Genomic DNA, 22,482 nt, shown 5'->3' with positions numbered 1-22,482 from the left:
CCATAGAGCATAGCACTACTAGGAGATGCAGCTTTGTTGGAGTAGGTGTGGCCTCATTAGAGGAAGTGTGTCACTGGAGGCGGGCTTTGAGGTCTCCTGTGCTCAAGCTACACCCATTGTGGTACACAGTCTCCTTCTACTGCCTGCGGATCGAGATACAGAGCTCTCAGCTCCTTCTCCAGCACCGTGCCGCCATGTCCCACCTTGATGACAGTGGACTAAACCTCTGAACTGTAAGCCAGCCCCAGTGAAATGTTTTCCTTTATAAGAGTTGCTGTAAGCCGGGCGGTGGTGGCGCATGCCTTTAATCCCAGCACTCAGGAGGCAGAGCCAGGCAGATCTCTGTGAGTTCGAGGCCAGCCTGGGCTACAGAGTGAGTTCCAGGAAAAGGCGCAAAGCTACACAGAGAAACCCTGTCTCGAAAAACAAAACAAAACAAAACAAAATAAAAAGAGTTGCTGTGGTGATGGTGTCTCTTCACAGCAACAGAAACCCTAACTAAGACAGAGACTTTCCAGTCAACAGAACAGAGTTTAGTTCTGTGAAGGGCATCTTTTTTTTTTCTAGAAAAATCTTTATACTGGGTCTCTGGGACCCTGTGACGCTGGTGGGCATCTCTGATCCAAAGAGGGGCCTGTGGCCCATGCCTTTGGCTCTGATTGGTGCAGGGATGGTCACCTGCTCCAGCCAGTCCAATCCCAGTAAATATGATTTGCCCTAGGGTTGGTGGAAAAGGCTCTCACACTTTCCACATGCTGTGCTCTGGCTCTAGAGAATAGCTCACTGCCAATAAGAGTGAGCTTCAGACCTGCCCCAAATCTGACAGGAGCTGGGTCTGGGAGGAAGCAAGGGTGACCAGCGCCATCCTGGCACAGTGGCCACCTTCTGGAGCCTGAAGCCAAAGCCTGAGAAGCTACAGCAACAGCTGAGATGGAAGAACTGGGCTCGGTTCTGATGATGTCATGAAGCCCGCCTACTCCCTCACCCCCTACCCCCACCCCCCCCGCCACCCCCCAGCCTGCTCTGTAGAGATTTGATTCGGAGAGCCAGCCCCGCCCCTCCCCTTTCATCTCCTGAACACACCTGAGGTGGTAGCCTTTGTTCCTGTGAGACACACGGGGTAAGACAGGAAGAAACAGGCACCCCAGATAAGTATCGACACGATGACATGTACAAGGGACTCAAGATGGCGCGACACATTCTGGTAACAAGGAAGCTTAGACCCAAATGATGTGGACAACACACAGAAGCGGCTCACACCTCAACATGACACACGTGGGAAGCCCACCTGTCGCCCAGGTGAGCATGCCCAGACTCCACATAGCCTGTAGTTAGTGGGCATGCCCACATAATACACCAGGGTTGCCTTATCTCCCGGTGTCAATGGTGCAGTAAAGCCTCTATTTCCGAGATTAAAAAGTATGCTTATGCAGACAGTCCTGGCTGACATCTACATAAATCTTCTCGGTTGCGTTCTGCTGCTCAGGCTTCCCTCAGCACCCCCGCTCTTCCTGGAAGTGCACCACAACCAGGATGTGGAGCTGCTGCGTCCAGATGTGAGAGAGCACAGGTCCCAGGAAGCCTCTGGAAGCTTCAGCTTGGCTGGCACTGCGTGAGAAAACACCTGCTTCCTGCATTATTAAAGGACCCTCAGGATGCCGCTGGTGAACCGCGGGAGCGATGCTGCTCCTGGCTGTCCAGGTAAAGTGATACAGCTGCGTTATCTCCCAGCACTCACCACACTTACGCTGGGGAGACTGTGGACCACGGATAGTCCGGGTCCCTGCGAGGAGTGCAGGGATGGAGGCTGCTGCGTACCAGGCACTCCAGTGTGAAACTGTCTTTCCTGCACCATGTGACAGGCGCAGGGTATCAGACCCAGGTTTGTAGGAAGGCAGTTTACCTTGGGGGTTTTGACTCACCGAGTGTCTGGCACAACGCGAGTAGATTCGGAGTCCTTGGCTTCCTAGGTGTATAACTAGCCGGTTAATTTCCTTGTCTTTAAAGTAGGGTGTAAGGACAAATGAGCAGATGGGATCCTGTCATCTGAACTGCCCAGGGTCCCAGTCTGAAGCTTGGGGACCCAGGAATGAGGACCCAGTCCTAGTACAGATGATGGCCTGTGGCCCACAGCACAGCCTGAGTGTTGGGCTCTCTGGCGGCAAACACTACTACCCAGGCTCTGGTATCCCACTCTGTGCATGTGGATTTCAGATACCCCACGGCTATACTCTGTGGGACAGGCTTGGGAGCTAGACCATCCCTTCTAATGACTGCCTAAACTGTCTCTCGGCTCTCCTATCCAGATGTTCTCTCTCTCTCTCTCTCTCTCTCTCTCTCTCTCTCTCTCTCTAGCAAGGAGAGCTAAGAAGCGGGGTTCTGCGTGAATTAAAAATGCATTAAAGCTCTCAAAGGACATCAAAGGCAATTTCAGTTCCTGAGAACAAAGTGCATGTCTCAGAGCTGCGTCGCAATTCCCAGCATTATGGGTGCCCCCTCCAGCTCCTTCTCTATCGTTCACCTCCTGTGCGTGGTCTGTGCCGTGACACTCACCATCGCTTTAATTACAAGCCCATAATGCACAAATGTAGTTGGGAGGAAAGGGGACACAGGCCCCTTGGAGGGTAATTATGTGCTTGTTACAGCTCATTGACTGTCTCTCGTGGTGTATGAAACTCACACTAGGAGCCCAGCAAGGACCTGGGTGGAGCGGTGCCATGTGTCACTCAGCGTGCATTTCTAAGTTTCTACCGTGTCCAGGCTCTGTGTTGCTGGAGGTGTAAATATTGCAGGACAGAGCACTCTGGTCCCTGGGGTGTCTCCCATCTGCAGAGGACTCAGAAAAAGGCCTGAGACTTTCCCGACAATATAAAAGTTAAGCCAGCAGACATTACGAAGGAAAAGCATGTCAGTCTCTGAAGATATGGCACAGAGGTCCAGGGAAGAGGTCCCCAGGAGGTGACATTTGACCTGAGAACTTCGAGCCAGGTAGGTGAGGGACTGAAAAGAAATACAGAGCCTCAAGTTCATGGTGATGTCACCAAGAGTCCCTGGGTATTTGAAGCTAGGTCCCTGCTCCCAGCCTCCCAACTTTTAGATTGTGTTACACCCCTTGGGGTCTCCCTTAGGGCACCATGAAGCCCAATTGGGAACCTGCGGAGAATGGAACCAGCAACGGTTGGAAAAGGCACAGACAGATCACAGCTCAACAGGAAACCAGAAGCGTCTCCAGGGACACCGCCATGACACTTTGTCACTAAGTTTTAGAGGAAACAGATGACGCCATCTCCAATCAGCACCCGGCCAGGCAGGCGAGGAAGAGCACAGACAGACTGCCGATGTACCTGCTGGCACACTCTGCCATTGCCCACTGTTGTCCAACTGCTGAGGAAACTCATGGGGCAGCCAGGGGACAGCAGGCGACTTGCTAGCTCTCCCTTGAGGCTGAAGAGGGCTGGAGAAGTCATTGTTCCCTAAAGGCTCCTATATCTACCAGGACTGGATGGATGTCCTGGGTAAGTGCACAACACGCCTAGAAGTTCCAGAGGCAGGAGCATTTGAAGACCCGCTGCCAAAGAGTTGGGGCTCTGCATCATGGTGCACCCCACAGAGATGACCATCTTCTACTAGGACACAGCAGGGACCACAGGGGACTAAGGGCATACCGCACAATGAAGGGGTGGACACACGGGACCCCTGGGTACACCGTATGCTTAGGGGATGGCCATGGGAGGCTAAGTGCTTGTGGCACACCGAGAGGGAGAGCCACCGGGGACTGTGGGCCTCCTGCACACTAGGGTTCAGCTGCAGGGAGCTGCTTGCTGCAGTCAGCCCACACATGGCCAGAAATCACTCCTCTAGTGACGGGTGAGTCAGAGGGAGGGTGAGCCAGCTGTGAGTGGCTGAGAACTCCATGCCATAGGCGCTGAGGCAGGACGAAAGCTTGCTTCCCTAACAAAGCTAAGTGGAGAGTACAGTGCAGGGCTGGCCTTGTGTTTAACACTGTGGGGGGAGGGCCTGCTCTGTCCTGTCTCTAGGGTACCCTCTGTGTTAGACTTCTCTGAAGTTCCACCATGGCTGCTGGAGCTCTAGCCTCCAGGTCCACATCCCATCAGCCCGTGGCAGGAAGGCCACCATCCCACCTGACTCTAGTCTGACTGCCCCAGACCCCTCCCCGCTTGTGTACCGGCTTCACACTGAGTCATCCTAGCCATGGCTTGCATCCTGAGATGTACCCTGGGAGAGGCAAAGACATTCTCCCAGCACGGCCAGAGGAGAGGAAGGATGTCGTGTGCACCAGCCCCCAGCCCATGTGGAAGGAACCTGGCCAATGTCCATCCACAGCACACAGCAAGAGAAGAGGGTGACCATTCCCTGAGAATGAACCCAAGGAAGCCTGGAGAGCTGCAAAAGCAGGCGGGGAACACAGAGCGGGAGGCTTCGCGCAGCAGAGCTGAGTTCACAGCTGCAAACCCAAAGGATGCGGAAGAGTCTGTGGGGCCAATTACAGAGCAGCTGAGCTGGAGGCAGGAGGCGCCAGGATCCTGGTTCCCTGGGCAGACTCCATTAGGCCTATCCTTCCTTCCCATTTAAATCTCCTCTAAGTGCACCTTCCTACAGGAGAGAGAGAGAGACTGCTGATAGCTTGCAGTTTACAAGGGCCACAGGTGGCACCCCCAGATCCCTGCCTCAGTTCCAAGCCAGAGATGATGTGTGGTGCAGTCCTTCCGGCCATAGTGCTATCCTGGGGCCTCTGCAGTGACCCACCAGGGGCCCCATTCTCTCGTAGCAGTAGCCCCAAAGGGACTCCATGGTGCATCCAAGGGAGGGTTCTATGGTGCATCCCAGAGCAGCTGTGCCCCAGTCAGGGACTTGGGTCTCTCTCAGCCATCCTCATGGACCAGCTGTAGCTAGAAACTTCTCTGTACCATCTGTGGGCTCTGGAATTGACAACGCAGGGGCCCTGGGAAATAAGGACAGCCACCCTTGTAGCTTTGGGGCTGAGGGGCTGCCATACCGGTCCCTAGAAAGGGTGAATTGACAGAGATGGAGTCCAGAGTAGTGGCACACACCTTTAATCTGAGCACTCAGCAGTCCGATCTCTGAGTTCGAGGCCAGCCTGGTCTACAGAGTGAGTTCCAGGGTAGCCAGGGCTACACGGTGAAACCCTGGCTTAAAAACCAAATAATGAATAAAGTTTCTGTGGTTAATATCCTAAGTGGCATCGTGGAAAAGGAACAGAGCACGCAAGACAGATGGGAGAGGTCGACAGGCAGACATAAAAGTGACCGTGCCTCTACTTAAAGCTATTCCACAGCAACACGGGAGGCCTCTGGAGGCCGCAGAGACTCCAGACAGCCAGGGAAGGAGTGGGTAGTTTGGAAACAGACTGAGAAACTCCCCAAACAGAAACAGAGATGAGAAGGTGTTCTAAAAGCACCGGGAGTGGGGACTGGGGGGCAGTTATGAAAGAGGAAGCCATGGGAACCTGGGAAGAGACTGCAGTGTGTGTGTGTGTGTGTGTGTGTGTGTGTGTGTGTGTGTGTGTGTGTGTAAAAATAGTGACTAGGCCAGTGGGTGGCTCCGTTGGTAAAGGTACTGGATGCCAGGCCTGACCACCTGAGTTGATCTCCAGAACCTGCATGGTGGAAAGAGAAAATCAGCACCAGCAAATTGTCCTCTGATTCCACAATGAGCTCCAGCATAGGCTGGCTCTGTGTCTCCGTCTCTCTCAATGTAATTTTAAAAAGAGAGATAGGAGCTAGAGAGATGGCTCAGCACTTAAGAGTACTTTCTGCTCTTGCAGAGGTCTGGGGTTGCATCTCCAGCACCCACACGGTGCTGTAGCTCTAGCTGTAACTCTAGCTCCAAGAGACTGATGCCCTCTTCTGGCCTCCTGGGTACTTGCACACACACATGTGCACAGACATACATGCAGGCAAAAGACCTGCATGTATGTACATAAAGATTTTTTCAATAATATTTTAAATTAAAATGAATAAGGTAAATGGTAATGACTGAGAACGTCCCAACACACCAACCACAGATACAGGAAGCCCTCATGGAGCAACACACACACACACACACACACACACACACACACACACACACACACGTACTCGGAAAGTCAACCAAGATGTGTCATTAAAATGGTGCAAATCTCAAGTAAACTTCTGCTTAGGTCAGAAGGCGGGGGATGGTGGCGGGGAGCTGGAGGAGGGGGAGCCCAGCTTACCCACAAAGCAGCAAGAATAGCGTTACAGAGGAACTTCCTACCAACTCTGCTCAGGAAGATGGCGGACAGTAATATTGGAGCAATTGAAAGAAACACACACACACACACACACACACACACACACACACACACACACACACACACACCAGTGTTGAATTACATAATTGTAGCAAAACCATCCTGTGGAGAAAGTCAGCTCTATCTCAGGGAAGCGGACAGGGGAGCCGGTACTCAGCATGCCTCTTCCTTGCAGGAAATGGTGAGTTTCTTCAGAAAGCGGAAAGTGATTAGATCGGATATAAACCCTAATTAACACGAAAAACAGAGTCCCAGTAGCGGGGTATCCAAGAAGAAATAAGGGAGGGTAGGATAAAGCGCTGTTTCCGTTCCTAATTGATTTAAGAACTAGCCGGTCCACTACAGGAACACGGCAGCAGTCTTACCTTATTAAGTTTTGTCTTTTGCACCTTCTGCTACCTGTGGTCTACCAGAGTCTAAAAATATGAAACAAAAAAATCCAAGAATTGATTTTTAAAAACTGCATGCCCTTCTGAGGGGGTGCCATAAAAATCTCACGCGGTCCTGTTCTAGCCACCTGAAATGTGGATCTTCCCTCTGTCTGGTGTGTCCATATATGCCTCCTGCCTGTCCAGCTGGAAGCATCCCCACCCTGTAGGCTTCCTGCCCATCCGTCTATCACATGCCCCACCACATGCATGATCGAGCCAATCGTGTTCAGCATCCACACTGCATATGTCCCCTGCTTGCTGGCCTGTCACGCCCATGCCATATATGCTTCCCCCTGCCAGTCACTCAACAGGCTTGGTCATGAGGTCAACAGTGATTGGTTCAAACAATGCTTATCGAGGAGGCTAAGGCTATGCTGGGATGCCCAGGTCATCACCATGCTTCGTCTGGTCTCACGGGCATTGCGTCACCCCACACCCTCCCAGGAAGAAAACCCAAACGCAGTGCGTTCAGAGAGAGATCAGAGTCCCACCTCTCCTGACATTGCTGTAGTCGGATCGTTACTACTGCTGTTCATCTCTTACTGTGACTGTGAGTGACAACCCACTGACCAATGAGTGACTACAATTTAGCAGGTGGGACCTACCGTAGGCGAGTCTGGTGAAACCGAACATCCGCTGGGCTGCACATCAACCAAACTCTCAAGCCTTCGCCCGAACCTCACTCTGCCACCGAGAGCTAATTTTAGCGGAATAAAGAAGGTGCATGCTGCAGCCAATGAGGGAAATACATTTGGAAGGATTGTCTATTGAAGCACACAGCCTAGGAGGACCCAAGCCAGACAGTTCCTTCTGTTGTCCCCTTCCTTCCCAAGCCTGCTGTTTGCCCTGGGATGCTCACACCCACCCTAGGATGCAGACTTCTGGGATGGAATATACTGGGTATACAGTAGGCTCTGAGACTTTTGTGACAGCATCCTGTTAGGGTGCCGCTAACCACAGATTGTGAAGCCCAACACTATAGTTAAGGACATTGAGAGTTTATTTTATCAAAACCACAACATGTCTTCACTATAGCAGCAACTCATCATCTCCCCTCTGCTGTAAACTACTCACACACACCATTCTTTCTAATTTATGTGGGGCCAAATTACACACAGATAATAAATGATTGCGGAAGCCAAAGTAGGTAGCCTATAAATAAAACCACACACTTTCACTCACTGGAAACGGGAAGCTGAGACAGGGTTTGCTCTTGGCTTCTCTCGATATATCAGCTACATAAGAGCGAGTATTACAAAAAGCCAGGAACTGAGAATCCCACTGGGAATAAAGACAGTCCTGTCCTGCCTTGCCTCAGTGGGAGCCCAGTATGCATGGGGGGGGGGGGGATACAGTGTTCTCACTACTGGGAGCTCAGCAGGGCAGGTCGGACCCTGGGTCACTGGTGTCTGGTTTGGGGAGTAGTGAGATGCTGAGCAGTGACCACACACATTCTGTAGACAGGACTCGTCACCAAACACAGAGTCTCGGCATGACCTCAGCCGCACTGGCCAAAGGGGCTGCAGGAGGGTAGGTCACGGGGGCCCAGATGGCTCATAGATCTAAGTCCTGGCTTGGACAGAACCAAGTCTGGTCCTATAGCCTTCTGGCTTCTGGAAGAGATGCCTTCATGGGGGCTGTCACTTAGGGGCTCGGGTGTGGCTCAGTGTGGAGTGTTTGCCTAGCTATGCAAGGCCCTTGCACCATTTCATTACAAATGGAGAAAAAGAAAAGAAATCAATCAAAGCCCAAAAGACCCATAGAACTGGGTGGAAACATGTTCTAAAGCCAAGCAAGTGTGGGGGGTAGGCGCTCAGGGATGTCATGGGAAATGGGGGTTTTCCAGTATCAGGGTCAGACTGGCCATCCGAGCTGTGCATGTCATAGATACTTAGGTTCCTGTCACACTAGTTGACCCTTCACAGCCTGTTCCATAATTCTCCGTGATCCCCACCCACACGAGGATCTTGTTGACAAGCAGTTGTCACAATGACTAAATGACTGCGCTTCCCCGGGCTGGGTCTGATTCTGTCCACTCACGCCAACCCCAAAAGCCTCCAGTGGCCACCCTGCCCAGGAGTGGGGACTTGGTGTGGTCACTGATGGAAGTCTCTGCAGTGTGGTGGTTGGTCTGGTGTACGACATGAGGGACATACAATATCTAAGCGATCTGGTGCCTCGTTGGCACCGAGGTGGCATATCTAAGTAATGAGAAAGCATACCATAGGGGTAGCTACGCCCCCTAGAAAACCAGGAGATGCAGATGTAGGCGGTTCCCCAGCAGAGGATCTCAGTCCTGGAGGAGGCAGTGGACAGAGAGAGGCTCATGTTTGAAACCTAAGGCTGACTTTAGGTCCAGCGAGGCACAGCTTACAAGGAATAGGCTGAGTCAGTTCCTAGGCAGTGGCTCCATTAGACTGTCTTCACAAGGCTCCATCTACAGGATAGTGGGTGACTCCAGACAGGCAAAAGCAGAGACCCCAGAAGTGGTGTACAGCTAGGGTGGGAGGTGGCCCAATTAGCGTCCCCTTGCATGAAGATGTACATTCCAATTAGTGCTGGCCTCACCCCCCCCTATCCCACCCCCCGCCGCCATTAACTCAGCTATGTCTGTTGACCCTCTGGAGACACTCAGGACCTTAGGTACCCCTTAGAACTTTGAGTCTCCAGCAAGGCGGAGGTTATGATCTCTTATAGCTGCATCCTCCCGTCTCATTTATCACAGCCTTGCTGGTACTGTGCTCTGTGCTCTCATGATAACAAGGGAGGTTCACACTTAGTGTCACCATGGGCTACATCGCACTCCGGTGTGCACAGAGGACAGACGTGTGCCTACCACATCAGGGAAGAAGGGCCACATCATCACTGGCCACACCACCCTGAGTCAAATTGCAGTGATAAAGAGGATACTCTGCACAGTTATAGGTCGGGGCTGTGATCCCAGGCCGAGGCAGCAGGGAGAGGGACCCATGATGGAGGCAGGGTGCGCATTTTTTTTTTCTCTGCTTCGGGGAAGGCACTTGTTTTGAATGGCAGCCACCCTGATCACACAGTGGACAGGTCCACACGGTGGGCAGAAAGGCTGCTCTTGTCCCAAGGGCTTAACTTTGTGGATGCCACGCCTGGCCGGGTCCCGTTGACCTGCAAAACACAAAGGGAGGTATGAAGACAATTCAAGAGGTAGAATTTCAGTCCGTAGGAATACAACAAGCTTTGGACCCGGGGACCATGTGAGGATCTGGGACCGCACTTCTGAGACTCAAAGAGTCCAGACCAGAGCACCCCAGGCAGGTTCTAACCCCATGAAGGTCAGGTTCTTGGCTCATCACCAATCAGTCAAGTGAGCTCTCTTCGAGGAACACGCCATGTACCAGGAACTTGGAAAAGGGGGAGGGGGCGCTGTTAGACAAAGCTAAGCTTCATCTTGGCCCTCATGAGTTTATTTCCAGGAAGGGGACAGACAACGGTCATTAGGAAAGTGGCTGAGGTGGGAGACTGACCATGAGTCAGCGACACTTTTACCTAGTGCCATCCAGGAAGGAAACACTAGAGCAGTGGTTCTCAACCTGTGGGTCCCGACCCCTTTGGGGGTTGCCCATCGGATATCCTGCATATCCGATATTTGCATTATGATTCGTCACAGTAGCAAAATTACAGTTACAAAGCAGCCACGAAAATAATTTTATTGTGTGGGGGGAGGTGCGGGGGGGGGGGAGGTCACCACAACATGAGGAGTTGCATTAAAGGGCCGCAGTATTAGGAAGGTTGAGATGCACTGCCCTAGAACAAAGGGCTAGTAGATGACAGATAAATGGACTGCATTGCAGGCTAGACCCTCCCAGGGGCCTGGAGAAGAGGGAGCTGTGGGCGGAGCTCTGTATTTTAAACAACGGCTTGCAACAGCATGCATCCTCCCTGAAGCAGAGGCTATGTCCACCTGTGAAGCAGGCTTGCAGCCAGGTTGATGTCCAGGATTGCTGGTCCAGGTAACAGCCACATACTAACTAGAGCCCTGAGGATGGTGAGGGGAAGGAGGAAGGCATTTGGAACAGGTCTAGTGAAGCCAGGGAAGGGACTCAGGAAGACACGTCACATTGTACTCACGATATCGGAACTGAAGGGCTTTGTGTTTGTGGTGCGGGCAGAGCTGCTTGTGAGGGACCAGACCTTGGTCTTGTGCTTGAAGGCAGCTCTCACCTTCAAAGGCAGAAGAAAGAGCCTGAGAGGGAACTCCAGAAGCTGGCCTAGCAAATTCTCAGGGGTCATTGCCAACCGCCTCTAAAGACTTGCTGTGATGTGAGCCCCAGGCACCCAATGTAAGGGCGTGGCATCGGAGTTGGTACCAGTATCGACATCAGAATCAGTGGTTCCCAAGCAGAACCTAACAGGGATTGTTATTACCCTAGACAACACTGCCCTTCTCTCTGTGCCCTTACGGAAGTGAAAAGCTACTTGGAGCTGTCAGGGGGGTGGGATGGACATACCTCTGAGTTTAGGAGACAGTGAAAGAGGAAGATGAAGAGGCCCTGGGAAGGAAGGGGAGAGACAACATCAGAGCCACACACTGACACAAGGTCCCTGCATCACTCGAGCCTGAGGGAGGCATGGGCATAGCTCACTGTGGCGGCGGGGAGGGGTACAGGGGGAGGAGGGGTGCGGGGGGAGGGGGGCCTCAGGCCTGCAGCCCCAGGGAAGGAAGATTTCCAGATGGCTCAATTCAGGGAGGGGCAAAGACCCTGATCACCACCCCCGACTTCCAAGCAGAGGACACCAGACTCTGCCTTAAGTGGGCCTTGGTGTTCACACCCGACAGGGATGATGGGAGCCGTCTGTGTTGCCGGCCTGTTGGCCCGCAGGCTCTTCTTACCTGCAAGGAGTTGAGGACAGCAAACATGTATTGGAAGACCAGGGCCCGGTCACTGACGGCCAGCACTCCAAACACCCATGAGGTTCCCAGGATGGGTAACAGCACAGCGACAGCCTTGGCCGTCAACCTGGAACGGAAGACGGTGACATTCACGTTAGCCATGGGCAGGCGGACCAGGCCAGGAGGACCTTAGGGGGCCAGGTCTGCTGTGAACAGAAACGGTTCAGCAGGGAATGAGATGGGGCTGTCTATGGACTGCGGAGCTGCAGGGCACCAACCTGCCTGCCCAGGGTACCCTGATCTCTGAAGCTCTACAGAGCCCAGATGGGGCCAGCATTTGGTGGTGGTGCTTCTGCAGAGAGAGGTAGAGGTGAAGGCACCTCCTGGCTGGGCTCTGGGAGAGATGGTGGGTGTAAGTGGGGGTGGTGGTGGTAGGAGTTCAAACGTTCTGGGCACAGCGGCAGCCTTGGTCCTGCAGGTGCCAGGCTAAGATAGGAGCAAAAGCCTGGGCTGAGTATGAGAGCTGGGGACAGAGCGGCCACCATGACCACTGAAGAGCCTTAGGGTTGAGGATGGAGTGTAGAAGAACAACCTCCCTCCTGATCAGGCCACAGTGGGCAGGGGACAGTCCCGGCTCCCCCACCCGTGAGATGGAAGAGGTGAGGAAATGCTCCTGACCCTCATGAATTTATTTCTTCATCTAAGCACAGCCTAGAAGGTTCTAGGGGCAGAAAAAGCCCAAGAGAGCTGCCTCCACTTGTCAAGTTAATTTATGGGGTTTAGAATCATTAGCTCATTGATTTGCTGTTGCCTGTTCATAGTTTTGCCTGACGCACTGTTTTAAAAGTCGCTTACAGGATGCCAGCTGTTTCTATGGGAGTTCCCAAATCACCTGCAATGGGGCCCTCAGCCATGATCCTTAGGGTGCAGGGTGCTGGCAGTCCTCTATGGTCAAGAAGGACTATGAATCTTGGGTCCATGAATCCCCATGAGTGAATCCCACCCCATTGGGCACAAGACTTGGCCACTGTCACCATAATCCCACCACACCCCCTTGTACAAGAAGGAAGACACTCTCCCAAAGAGGCCACTGGCCACCACTGTTCTGCCTCTAGGAGGGGAGTGTGGATTTGGGCATGAAGCCCATTCTGAGGAGAGACACAAAATGGGAACTGAGCTCAGGAGACTGTGTCTCCATGTATGGGGTATCTTACAGACTCAGGTCTTCCTGGTCACTGCATCTCCCTCTGCCACATCTAGTTGCTGTAGGTTTTTCTGACATTTGCCATTGACAGGCCCCATAGATAAATACTAGGAACCCAGGCAACCTCAATTGGCATATCAGTCCCATTGGCGGGGGGTACTTCCAAAGATCTCCCTTCTCCTTCAGTAGTAGCCCAGTGTGCATGGAGCACTGCTTTCTAGAATGTTCCATCACATGACAGCCCAAGAAGAGGGCTTTGTATTCCCTTTCCACTGTGAAGGAAGTGAAAGGCAGAGGGGCCCACTGCTGCAGGACCTAGATGTCAGATTTTCATCTCTAGAGTCTCCATTTCCCCTCCCTCCAGCCATCTCAGATTCTGGCTAGAGAAGTCCCAGGAGGGCATCTTCATGTGGTCCCCAAGGCTGCAGTAGGACCTCATCTTGCATCACTAGGAGTAAATAATGGAATAAGGACCTAAACCAACTCAGGCTGACTATGTAGGGCTTGAAGATGCAGAGCCACTCTGGAGGAGACTCAGGTGCTGGTCCTGGGAAGCAACGTTGTCTCTCCTGAAGCCTCTCGTAGCCCCCATGGGCAGTGCAGTGGGATGTGGACAGTTGGGGTCAACTTACTTGAAGGCACTGGGGTCCCCGTGTATCTTGTAGCTGTCGGTGCTGATGTGGGAAATGACCCTCGTCACGGCTACCAGGATAACGATGTTGACCTGTGAGGGAGGAGAGGGAGGGAGGCAGTGAGCGGCTGGGTCCACCCAAGGACACAGGAACATGCCCCACAGTAGCCACTCCTCAGGCAACAGGGAACGCGGCTGGGATGAATTCAAGGCAGATCCCTGGACTTTGAGTAGGACAGATGCTACATAAGCCTGCCCCACAAGCATCGTGGTGGAAAGAATGAGTGTGACCTTTGGGGTCAGACGAACCAGTCAAAGCTCATCTCGTGTTTGCTCACTCTGCCTGACCCTGGATACCTCCGTGGGTCCTGGGAATCTCTGCTTCCCGCTGAGACAAAGATTGGCTGGTGCAAACTAACCAGAGAAAGAGGAGATGCCTCATTTGCTCAGTCCATGTATGGCAGCTGGCTCTCATCATCCCACACACCCGTATGATGTTTGACAGCCATAGCGGTGGGGACGTGTTATCTGTGCCCAGCACTGCTCCTGCTCCAGGGTGGGGACAAAGGGACATGCTGGGTGACTCCAACACTCTATCCCAGCCCCTCTGCTAGCAGCTCTCCTGAATCTGAAATGTTAAGGGGCGAGATAGGACTAGCAGGAGGCATGACCCCCAGTCTCTTTCCGCTTGAGGGGCCAGTGGGTTGTGAGAGCGATGCTGTGGCCAGAGCCCATTCCCTTAAGTGTTAAAATCTTTGAGATCATCGGGAAGCCAGCTCCAGACTCACGACCTTAGAACTGACGGAGGCATCACTATCAGGTGTCTCAGGGAGGCTGCTGGTCTGTCCAGCCTTGTGTACTGCCAGACCTGGTAATACTGGAGAGGCCTGCAGTCAAGACCTCTGACAACACAGCCTTGCGGCCACATGCATGCATCAGTGAGCCTAGGTGGCTGTTGTCCCGGGCCATTCTGAGACCCCTCTGCAGAGAATGCCTGATTTGGGGGGACTTGAGATGCTTTCTCCGCTCTCATTCCAGCTGGTATTTTTCCACTCCAGCCCTCTCCCTCTGCCTCCTCCCGGCTCCCATCCATCACCCAGAGCCTTTTGTTAAAGGTTTTCAGCTGAGACAATTCTGGGTCTGTGCTATGCCAGGGGAAAACGAGGCACTATGGGTACCTCGCCTATCCTGTCTAGACTCTTGCTTACGCTACCGTCAGACATGAACAAAAGCTTAACCGTCACTTTCCCTTGGTGCCTTGTTGCCCCGGGTAACAACAGAGTCTCCCAAGGTCGGGGAAGATGAGAGAGGTTAATGCATAACCAGCTAGCACAGTGTCACGCAGTGTCCTGTAATTCAGCTGCCCTCCAGCCTTCCTACAACTGACGACTGGGGCCAGAAAACAACATTTGACAGGAGCAAGAAGAGACAGTGGGTGTGACGGGGCCACTGACTTTTAGACCTAGTTACACTCCAACTTGGACAGTGACAGACGTCAGAGCAAGCTATGCGTGGTGACTGATTCAAGGGACAGGGGTGTCACCTCAGACCACCAGGGCCATTGACACCTGAGAGCATTCTGCTGTCTTCAGTCACGGTGCCCTGGGCTGTGTGCCCCATATCCTACAGAGCACCCACTGGGTCACCAAGGGAGAGCGGAGAGGGAACAGCCCCAGCTCACAAAATCACAGACCCTGCCTGGCCTCCTGTGATTCGGTAGATTTTCTTGGGGAAAAAAAAATAATAAATGCTTTTTTTGTGTGCGTATGCCTTTGGTTCATTCCCAGAGTGCTGGGTTTCTAACAATGCAATTCTTTGTGCCGTCCCCCTGATTTGGAGGGTAGAGTTATTCTGTCTCCCATTGGCATGCTGCCAGCCTGCCCCTTTCACTATGGGAATGTACAGCTTAGCTGTCTCACACACCTGTAAAGGCTGATGATTGGAAGCAAATTGGTTATGCACCAGTGGGCAACAGATGTGGACCGCAGGGCTCTCTAGAGGTCATACCTATGACACAGGCATGGTCCTTTTTCCTGCCTAAAGCCTCGGGGCCCTGGTCCCCTGGAGGAGATACTACTGCGGTAAAGATACACATGGAGGTGCCCAGTCTGCAGAAAACCCATGGTGATGGAGAAGCTAGTACCAAGCCTGCTCCCTTGGGGAGAGTTGATACTGGGGGATGGAAGAGTAGACGTGGGCAGAGATTGTTCATATATTCAGATTTTTTTTCATATATTCCTATGATTGTCTCTTAACCATGTCTGTTACAAATTTAAAAATCAAATCACCTAACTACTTTTTAATCTGGAGCAATTATAAATTAAAAGGAAAATTACTTGAAACTCATCATCGGTGAATATGTCAACAGCGTCCTTGGGGGGTCACAAAGATATTTAACCGGGCTAGGTTCTAGCAACTTAGGAATGTGATGGGCTTGGGGAAGAGCCACAGGATGCTGCCTGTGGGAGAGATTCCGATACCTTGTGCCGGGTTAGAGGTCACACTACCCAGCTTCTCACGTGAGCTGAGAGGCCACATCATGGTGAGCAGGCCACATGAATTCACGGTCACAGCACCTTCTCCAGACGCTATAAAAGGTGATTCCATCTCAGATCTCAAAGCAAAGACCAGAGATGTAGCCCCATGTCCCCAGGCTTCCTAAACCAGGCTACCAACAGTGCAACTGACTCACGAGAGAGTGTTTCGCAAACATGAAAATGTGACAGATGAGAACTTCAGGATTTTTTGACCGAACTACATGGTGTCTCGGCACCAGCAAAACTGCTCATATTGCTCTGTGCCCACCCATCACCATTTCTCTTTTTATAATTTTTTTCTGGGTTTTATTTCTGCCCTAGGTGTGTCTGGTTTCATTTGGAAGCCTTGGACCTGGTCCACCACATCTGTAGTGACTTATCTACATGTCTGTGGTTTCACATCTGTTGCTATGCCTGGACCATCCTGTCGGCAACAGCACCGGGAGAGGGTGATCCTGCATCCGTGTAGTGATTTAAGCCCATGGCTTACGAACAACATAATCTAGAATTTCACAGAAATACAAAGCAGAGTGGGTCTGACCTCTCGGCTCCACGCTGCTCTCTCTGGCCCACATTCTAGCAGGACTAGGGAGGCCTGGTTTGGTTGAGACGCTGTGTGATATGAGCGTCAGTGGTTTGCAGCAATTTGTGTGACCTGTCAGGTTGGGGACAAACATCAAAGAAACAATTCCAAGCTGCATTTCAGAAGAGTAGAACTGCATACCAGGCAGTCAAACATAAAGCTGAGTACAGGCCAAGATGACCCAGGAAAAGATCATGGTGGCCTCTGGGGAACGAAGGAGGGATGGTAGGTGAGGCCTCTGGGGTTGGGTCTGGCTCTTCAGCTCTGTCAACTTAGGATCATCTAGGATCTTTTAAAAAAAAAAGGGGGGGTGGGGGAGGAAGACGTGCAGCAGTGTTTTACAGGGAGAAGCTATCCACATCTGTACACACATACACAATATATAATATCCCAGTGGTATGTCACGTCCCAGAATCCCCATGTCTTATGTCTGCCTGGGAACTCTGTGTACAGCCTTGCATGTGGCTCTGGACTTACATGCCTATAGCTCTTTGTAACGGTGGATCTATGTGCCTATAGCCCAGTCTGTAATGTGTCTGTGTCCGTAATTCTGTGTAGCCATGGATCTATGTGTCCATAGCTCTATATATCTGTGGATCTATGTGCCTGTAATTCTGTCTGTAGCTATGAATCTATGGGCCTGTAGCTCTGTGTCTGTCAGTATCTGTGGACCTATGCCTTAGTTTTGTGCATCTATATAGTATGGGCCTATAGCTCTGTGGATCTGAGGATCTATGGGCCTATGGCTTTGTGGCTCTGTGGATCTAAAGGCCTACAGCTTTGTGGTTCTGTGGATCTATACGCCTATAGCCTTGTGGCTCTGTGGATCTATGGGCATGTAGACTTGTGGCTCTGTGGATCTATGGGCCTGTAGACTTGTGGCTCTGTGGATCTATGGGCCTGTAGACTTGTGGATCTGTGGATCTATGGGCCTATAGCCTTGTGGCTCTGTGGATCTATGGGCCTGTAGACTTGTGGCTCTGTGGATCTATGGGCCTGTAGACTTGTGGATCTGTGGATCTATGGGCCTGTAGACTTGTGGATCTGTGGATCTATGGGCCTGTAGCCTTGTGGCTCTGTGGATCTATGGGCCTATAGCCTTGTGGCTCTGTGGATCTATGGGCCTGTAGACTTGTGGCTCTGTGGATCTATGGGCCTGTAGACTTGTGGCTCTGTGGATCTATGGGCCTATAGCCTTGTGGCTCTGTGGATCTATGGGCCTATAGCTCTGCAGCTGCAGCTGCCTATTCATTCATGTGTCTATACTTGGCTTCTCGAGGAAGACAAGGATTTTGAGTACTAGGATCTTTTCTCTCTCCCATACCTGGAGGTATTGTTCTCCGGTCCTTTTTGGGACAGGCACAGACCAAGTGAGCCACTGTGGGACACAGGCTACAGTACCCATTCTCTTGTTGAAGTCTCTCTTCTCGGTAGGGGTGGGGGTGGCAGTGTGCACGCTCTTTGGACTGATCTGCATTCCCTTGTGACCAAGCTTCTACCACATAACCACAAAATATTACTGCATTTTGAAGTGGGGCATTCAGAGAGGTGATGTATTAAACTGGGGTCATTTGTACGGGTTGTAATCAAACAGAGCTATGGCCTCCCACAGGCAAATGGCCAAGGAGAGAGGGAACCAGGGAAACTGACCCACTGAGCCTTTGATTTCGGATATCTGGCTTCAGTGGCAATAAGGGAATAATTCCCTTCATTCAAGCCCCTGGTCTATGGCACTTTCTTGCAAGATCTTGAGCAGATGAAGCCCTGGGGAACTGCTGGTCCATTGAACAGGTCTTCATTTAGCATCATCAAGTTGGATGGTGGTTCCTGATGCTGAGGGGCTCAGTTCTGCTTTTCTCTTTGGCTCAAGGTCTAGGTGACTAGCTACTGTCCACAACCTCCTGCACCTGCAGCCTAGCCGTCACTAGTACAAGTAAAGCTACATGTTCTGACACACACATCCAACTTTCTAAAATGGCTTTACTTGAAAAGTTTGCAGGCCAGCCTGGCAGTGGTGTACCCTTTTAATCCCAGCACTCAGGAGGCAGAGGCAGGCAGATCTCTGAGTTCGAGGCCAGCCTGGTCTACAGAGTGAGTCTCAGGATAGCCAGGGATACACAGAGAAACCCTGCCTCGAAAAACTGGGCTTCGGAGAGGTTTCTGCAGTTAAGAGAATGTACTGTTCTTGCAAAGGACCTGAGGTTGGTTCCCAGAATCTACACTGGGTACCTCATAACTGACTGTAACTCCAGCTCCAGGGAATTCAATGCTTCTAGCCTCCTTGGGGACCCGCACTCACACTCATGTGTATAAACCCACACAAAGATACGCACATATACAACATTAAAAATAATAAAAATAAATCTTTAAAACTGTGCTAGCCTTGTGGGGGTTGTTTTTAGATGCATATAAAGTCTAGGCATGGGGCAGTAATCCCACACTGCTCCCCAGGGAGCCACCATTCAGGAGTATCCGCCCCACATTTTCCCATCCATTTCCCACTTGCTTGAGAATAAGTGCCCACGGAGAGCTTTTACACAAATGGGGTCAGGCCATGCTTGACATCCAAAACTTGCTTCCTCCATTTGGAAGTAAGGCGGAGAACTACTGGGTGAATGAGGGCATAGCTCAGGAGGGCACAAAATGCCATCCCATCCCTACTCCAGCACCCAGCCTGAGGCCTGGCAGTCAGCAGGACCAGCCACAGCATGCCTCACACCGGGGATTGGCCACCTTTTTCTGCCACGGGCTGGGTAGTGAATACCTTTGGCTCTGAAGGCTGCAGCGTCTGCTGCAGAATGTCTCCGCACCGCAATCTGAACAGCTGCAGACACATTGTAAATCAGCAAGTGTGGCTGTGGCCCAAAACCTGACCTCAAAGTAGGTGTGGTCGTGCCATTACCACGGAGCCCTAAGAGCAGTGGTTCTCAACCTCCCTAATGTGTGACCCTTTAATACAGTTCCTCATGTTGTGGTGACCCCTAACCACAAAAGTTATTTTCGTGGCTACTTCATAACTGTAATTTTGTTGCTGTTATGAATCATAACATAAATATCTGTGCTTTCTGACAGTCTTAAGTGACCCATGTGAAAGGGTCCTTCAGTCTCTCCCAAAGGGGTCTCGACCCACAGGTTGAAAGCCACTGCCTGAGAGGCTGCCTGCACCTCCTTCTCAGCTTCGACCACGCCCCACTCTACAGGAAGGCACCAGATGACCCCACATTAGCTAGAGCAACTGGAGGGAATTTACAAGCTGCTCTTTCCAAAGCCTCTGCAGATCATGTGGACAGGGGAAGCTTTAAGCATCACGTGATGTGGCTGAGGACTTCTGTCCCTGGGGTTGAGAATGACTGACACTCTGGGAAATGAGCAGGGTGCTTTAGGCAGCGCAACCCCTGGGAGTGACACCCAGCGCTCCATGAATCTGGGACAAGGGTGCTGGGTTTCTGATGCTAGGGTGAGAAGGATCTGGGCCCAGTGGCCTCAGACCCTGGCTGCCCCTGGCTAGAGGCACACAAAGAACATCTGTACCCAGAGGTTCTTCCTGGCCCAGAAGATCCGGAGGGTCTGTGTGTTTAAGAAAGAGAAGAAGACGGACCTCAAACCTGAGTCCTCCCTTTCTTGGTCCTGGGGCCCCGCTGCCTTCAAGCCAACGGTGTCCCCTGAACCAAGAGGGACTGTGGAGGAGTGGGGACCTCTACCAAGAATGCATTCACATGATGAAGGGTCCTGCTAAACCCCAGACAGTAGGGAGACTTGGTACCAACCTCTTGCCAAGCCTCTGTGAGCCCACCCTAAAACAACTAACAATGGCAGCTGACCCTCCTGTAGGCCTGGGCACAGCACAGCTCTAGCATGGGAAACTCCACAGCACCGTGATATGTTGTGATCTCTACACTGAGAGCTGCTAATGGGAAGAAAACCGTATGGAGGCCAGAGCTCTTTTCGGACATACCTGGAGGGGGTTGGGCTCCACCTCATCCCTAGTCTAGACCTCTCGGTCCTCCTTGAAGGTGATTCTCACACTAAATGGGACCCCCTCTAGACCCTGTGAACCTCCCTGCTGGGTCATGGCTTCCAGTTCCTTTGAGGCTTCTTTTCCCAAGAAGCTATGCAAGTTTGCCTGGGATAGCCCCCAAGCCCTGGGAGCTACCTCAGGGGACTGACCTGTAAACGTGGATCCTGGGCCAAGCCTCAGCCAGGACCCAGCCTCAAAGCTAGCATGATCTACCCCCCCATTCCCCCCCCCTTCAAAGAAAGAGGAAATTACTTCCAGGATCCTGGGGCCTATGGACCTTGCAGAGCAGAATTTCCAGTGGGAAAAGGTTCGGCAAAAATGAAGTACAGCAGGAACTACGATGGTCATGTGTTTAGCAGGAGCCACATGCATAGTGACAGTGCCTGGCCTCCCCGCCCCAAAGGGCACTGTGATTACAGTTCCCTCTCTGCCCTCTGTAGACCCTCAGCCAAGAAAGGTGCCATTGTGCCCATTAGCATGAGGGCATCAAAGAAGAATCAGCCCAGCCATTCAGCAACTCCCTCAGTTTCCTTTATAATTAACTACCAGTCCTGCCTCAAACAGTGCTGCCGAATGGGGATGGTCACACAGATTCATAGTCAGGAAAAGCAGAGGAGAGGGATGGGAGTTATGGCCTTCTTGAAGTGTGTGTGTACGTGGAGAGAGAGGGGGACCCTCAGATGCGGTCCAAGACTTCCCAGAGGTCACCTCATTCTTTATCTGGTGAGATGTGAAGTCTGATACCACCTGAGATGTGAGGACAGTGTCGCCGTTCTCCCCACCCCTGCTCCCCGCAATCAGGGTGGGGCTGGGACACCCCATCTTGGGGGTAGCAAACAAGCCTACAGAAGGCCAATGTATCTCTACAAAGGGTATCCTTTGGCACTGGTCAGCAATGGCCCCCCTGGAGCCTATGAAGACTACAACACCCTACAAAGGTAGCAGGGTGGAGGGCAGGATCTCCAGGACCCCAGTTATGACTCAGTCTAGGCAGGAAGCCCTTCCCAGAGTGGGGTGGTTGGGTCCTGACCCCTATGACTACACCAAGTTTGCTCCGTGAACCCCCACACCCCCACAGACATGAGCCTCGGCACACAGGCACTGGGGTCAGCAGGAGGATGTAGCCATGGTTACGAGAATGCTGTATGGGTCTGGCTGCTCTGCTCGTTAACCCTGGGGCAACTGCCACAGAGAGTAGTCACAGGGAAGATAAAGAGCTCCCTAGCCACGGGCAGGTGTCTCGCTTAGAGCAATGTGGCTGATACCTGTCTCTATGCCCCGGACTGTTCCCACACTGTCACGTGTCTTCATTTCATGACATGAATCTTCACTTATATGTGGGGTTCCCACAAGACCCTCTAGCATCCCAGCCTTGGGGTGCTGGGGCTCTCTGAGAATTCTGTGCATGCCTCTGGGCCTGAGCTCAGCAGAGGTGCACTGAGGGCTTGTTGGGGTTGCTCCAAACTCAGGGTCTTCATGAGGCTATGGTAAGCCAAGGCTCAAAGTCACTCACCCCGCCTCCCCTGCCTGGGGGGAGGGGGAGAACAGTAAGTATAAAAGATAAATGGCAGCATGATGCTATATCTTGGGGTGTATCTTCAGGGAGCCTGGCACAGTCCACGTGGCCCTGACCCTGGCCTGCCTGGCTCTGCCCATAAAGTGAGGAGACTTACCACAATGACCAGCAGGGCAGGGCCCACAAAGGCCCAAATAGCACCACTTCCCAGGGACAACCAGCAGCTGTGGAGAGAGAAGAGTTACTTCAGCAACCCTGTCCACCCTCCACAGAGGCACCTCCACCCCAGTGGCCCTCAGCCACAGCAACGGCAGGGCCGCAGCCCAGTGAGAGAATTCATAGGCTCTCGGTGCCGCTATGACACCCACTCTTCAACCCAGTC

At 52.3% G+C, this 22,482-nt stretch overlaps 1 protein-coding gene and 1 long non-coding RNA gene across 2 annotated transcripts in view; one reads left to right on the top strand and one right to left on the bottom strand.

The window, feature by feature from the left end:
* The first annotated feature begins 1,373 nt into the window (after positions 1–1,373).
* On the top strand, positions 1,374–5,548 carry LOC128120601 (uncharacterized). The gene is made up of 2 exons (XR_008221909.1): positions 1,374–1,701; positions 2,356–5,548. It is a non-coding gene; the product is annotated as an uncharacterized LOC128120601 (long non-coding RNA).
* Positions 5,549–7,726: 2,178 nt separating this feature from the next.
* Adgrd1 (adhesion G protein-coupled receptor D1) overlaps positions 7,727–22,482 on the bottom strand; it is a 120,208-nt gene continuing 105,452 nt past the window's right edge. Inside the window, exons 20-25 of the mRNA XM_052755524.1 lie at positions 22,258–22,324; positions 13,448–13,539; positions 11,612–11,738; positions 11,229–11,270; positions 10,849–10,941; positions 7,727–9,885 (exon numbers count right to left, since the gene is read on the bottom strand). Of these exons, the coding sequence (XP_052611484.1) occupies positions 9,790–9,885; positions 10,849–10,941; positions 11,229–11,270; positions 11,612–11,738; positions 13,448–13,539; positions 22,258–22,324 (517 nt within the window). The 3' untranslated portion in view covers positions 7,727–9,789. The remainder of the gene's footprint in view (positions 9,886–10,848; positions 10,942–11,228; positions 11,271–11,611; positions 11,739–13,447; positions 13,540–22,257; positions 22,325–22,482) is intronic.

The sequence above is a fragment of the Peromyscus californicus genome, unplaced genomic scaffold (assembly GCF_007827085.1).
Source record: "Peromyscus californicus insignis strain IS unplaced genomic scaffold, ASM782708v3 Scaffold_2__1_contigs__length_46816999, whole genome shotgun sequence".
NCBI lineage: Eukaryota > Metazoa > Chordata > Mammalia > Rodentia > Cricetidae > Peromyscus > Peromyscus californicus.
Note: the sequence above shows the minus strand (reverse complement) of the source record. Positions and strands in the feature narration are given on the sequence as shown.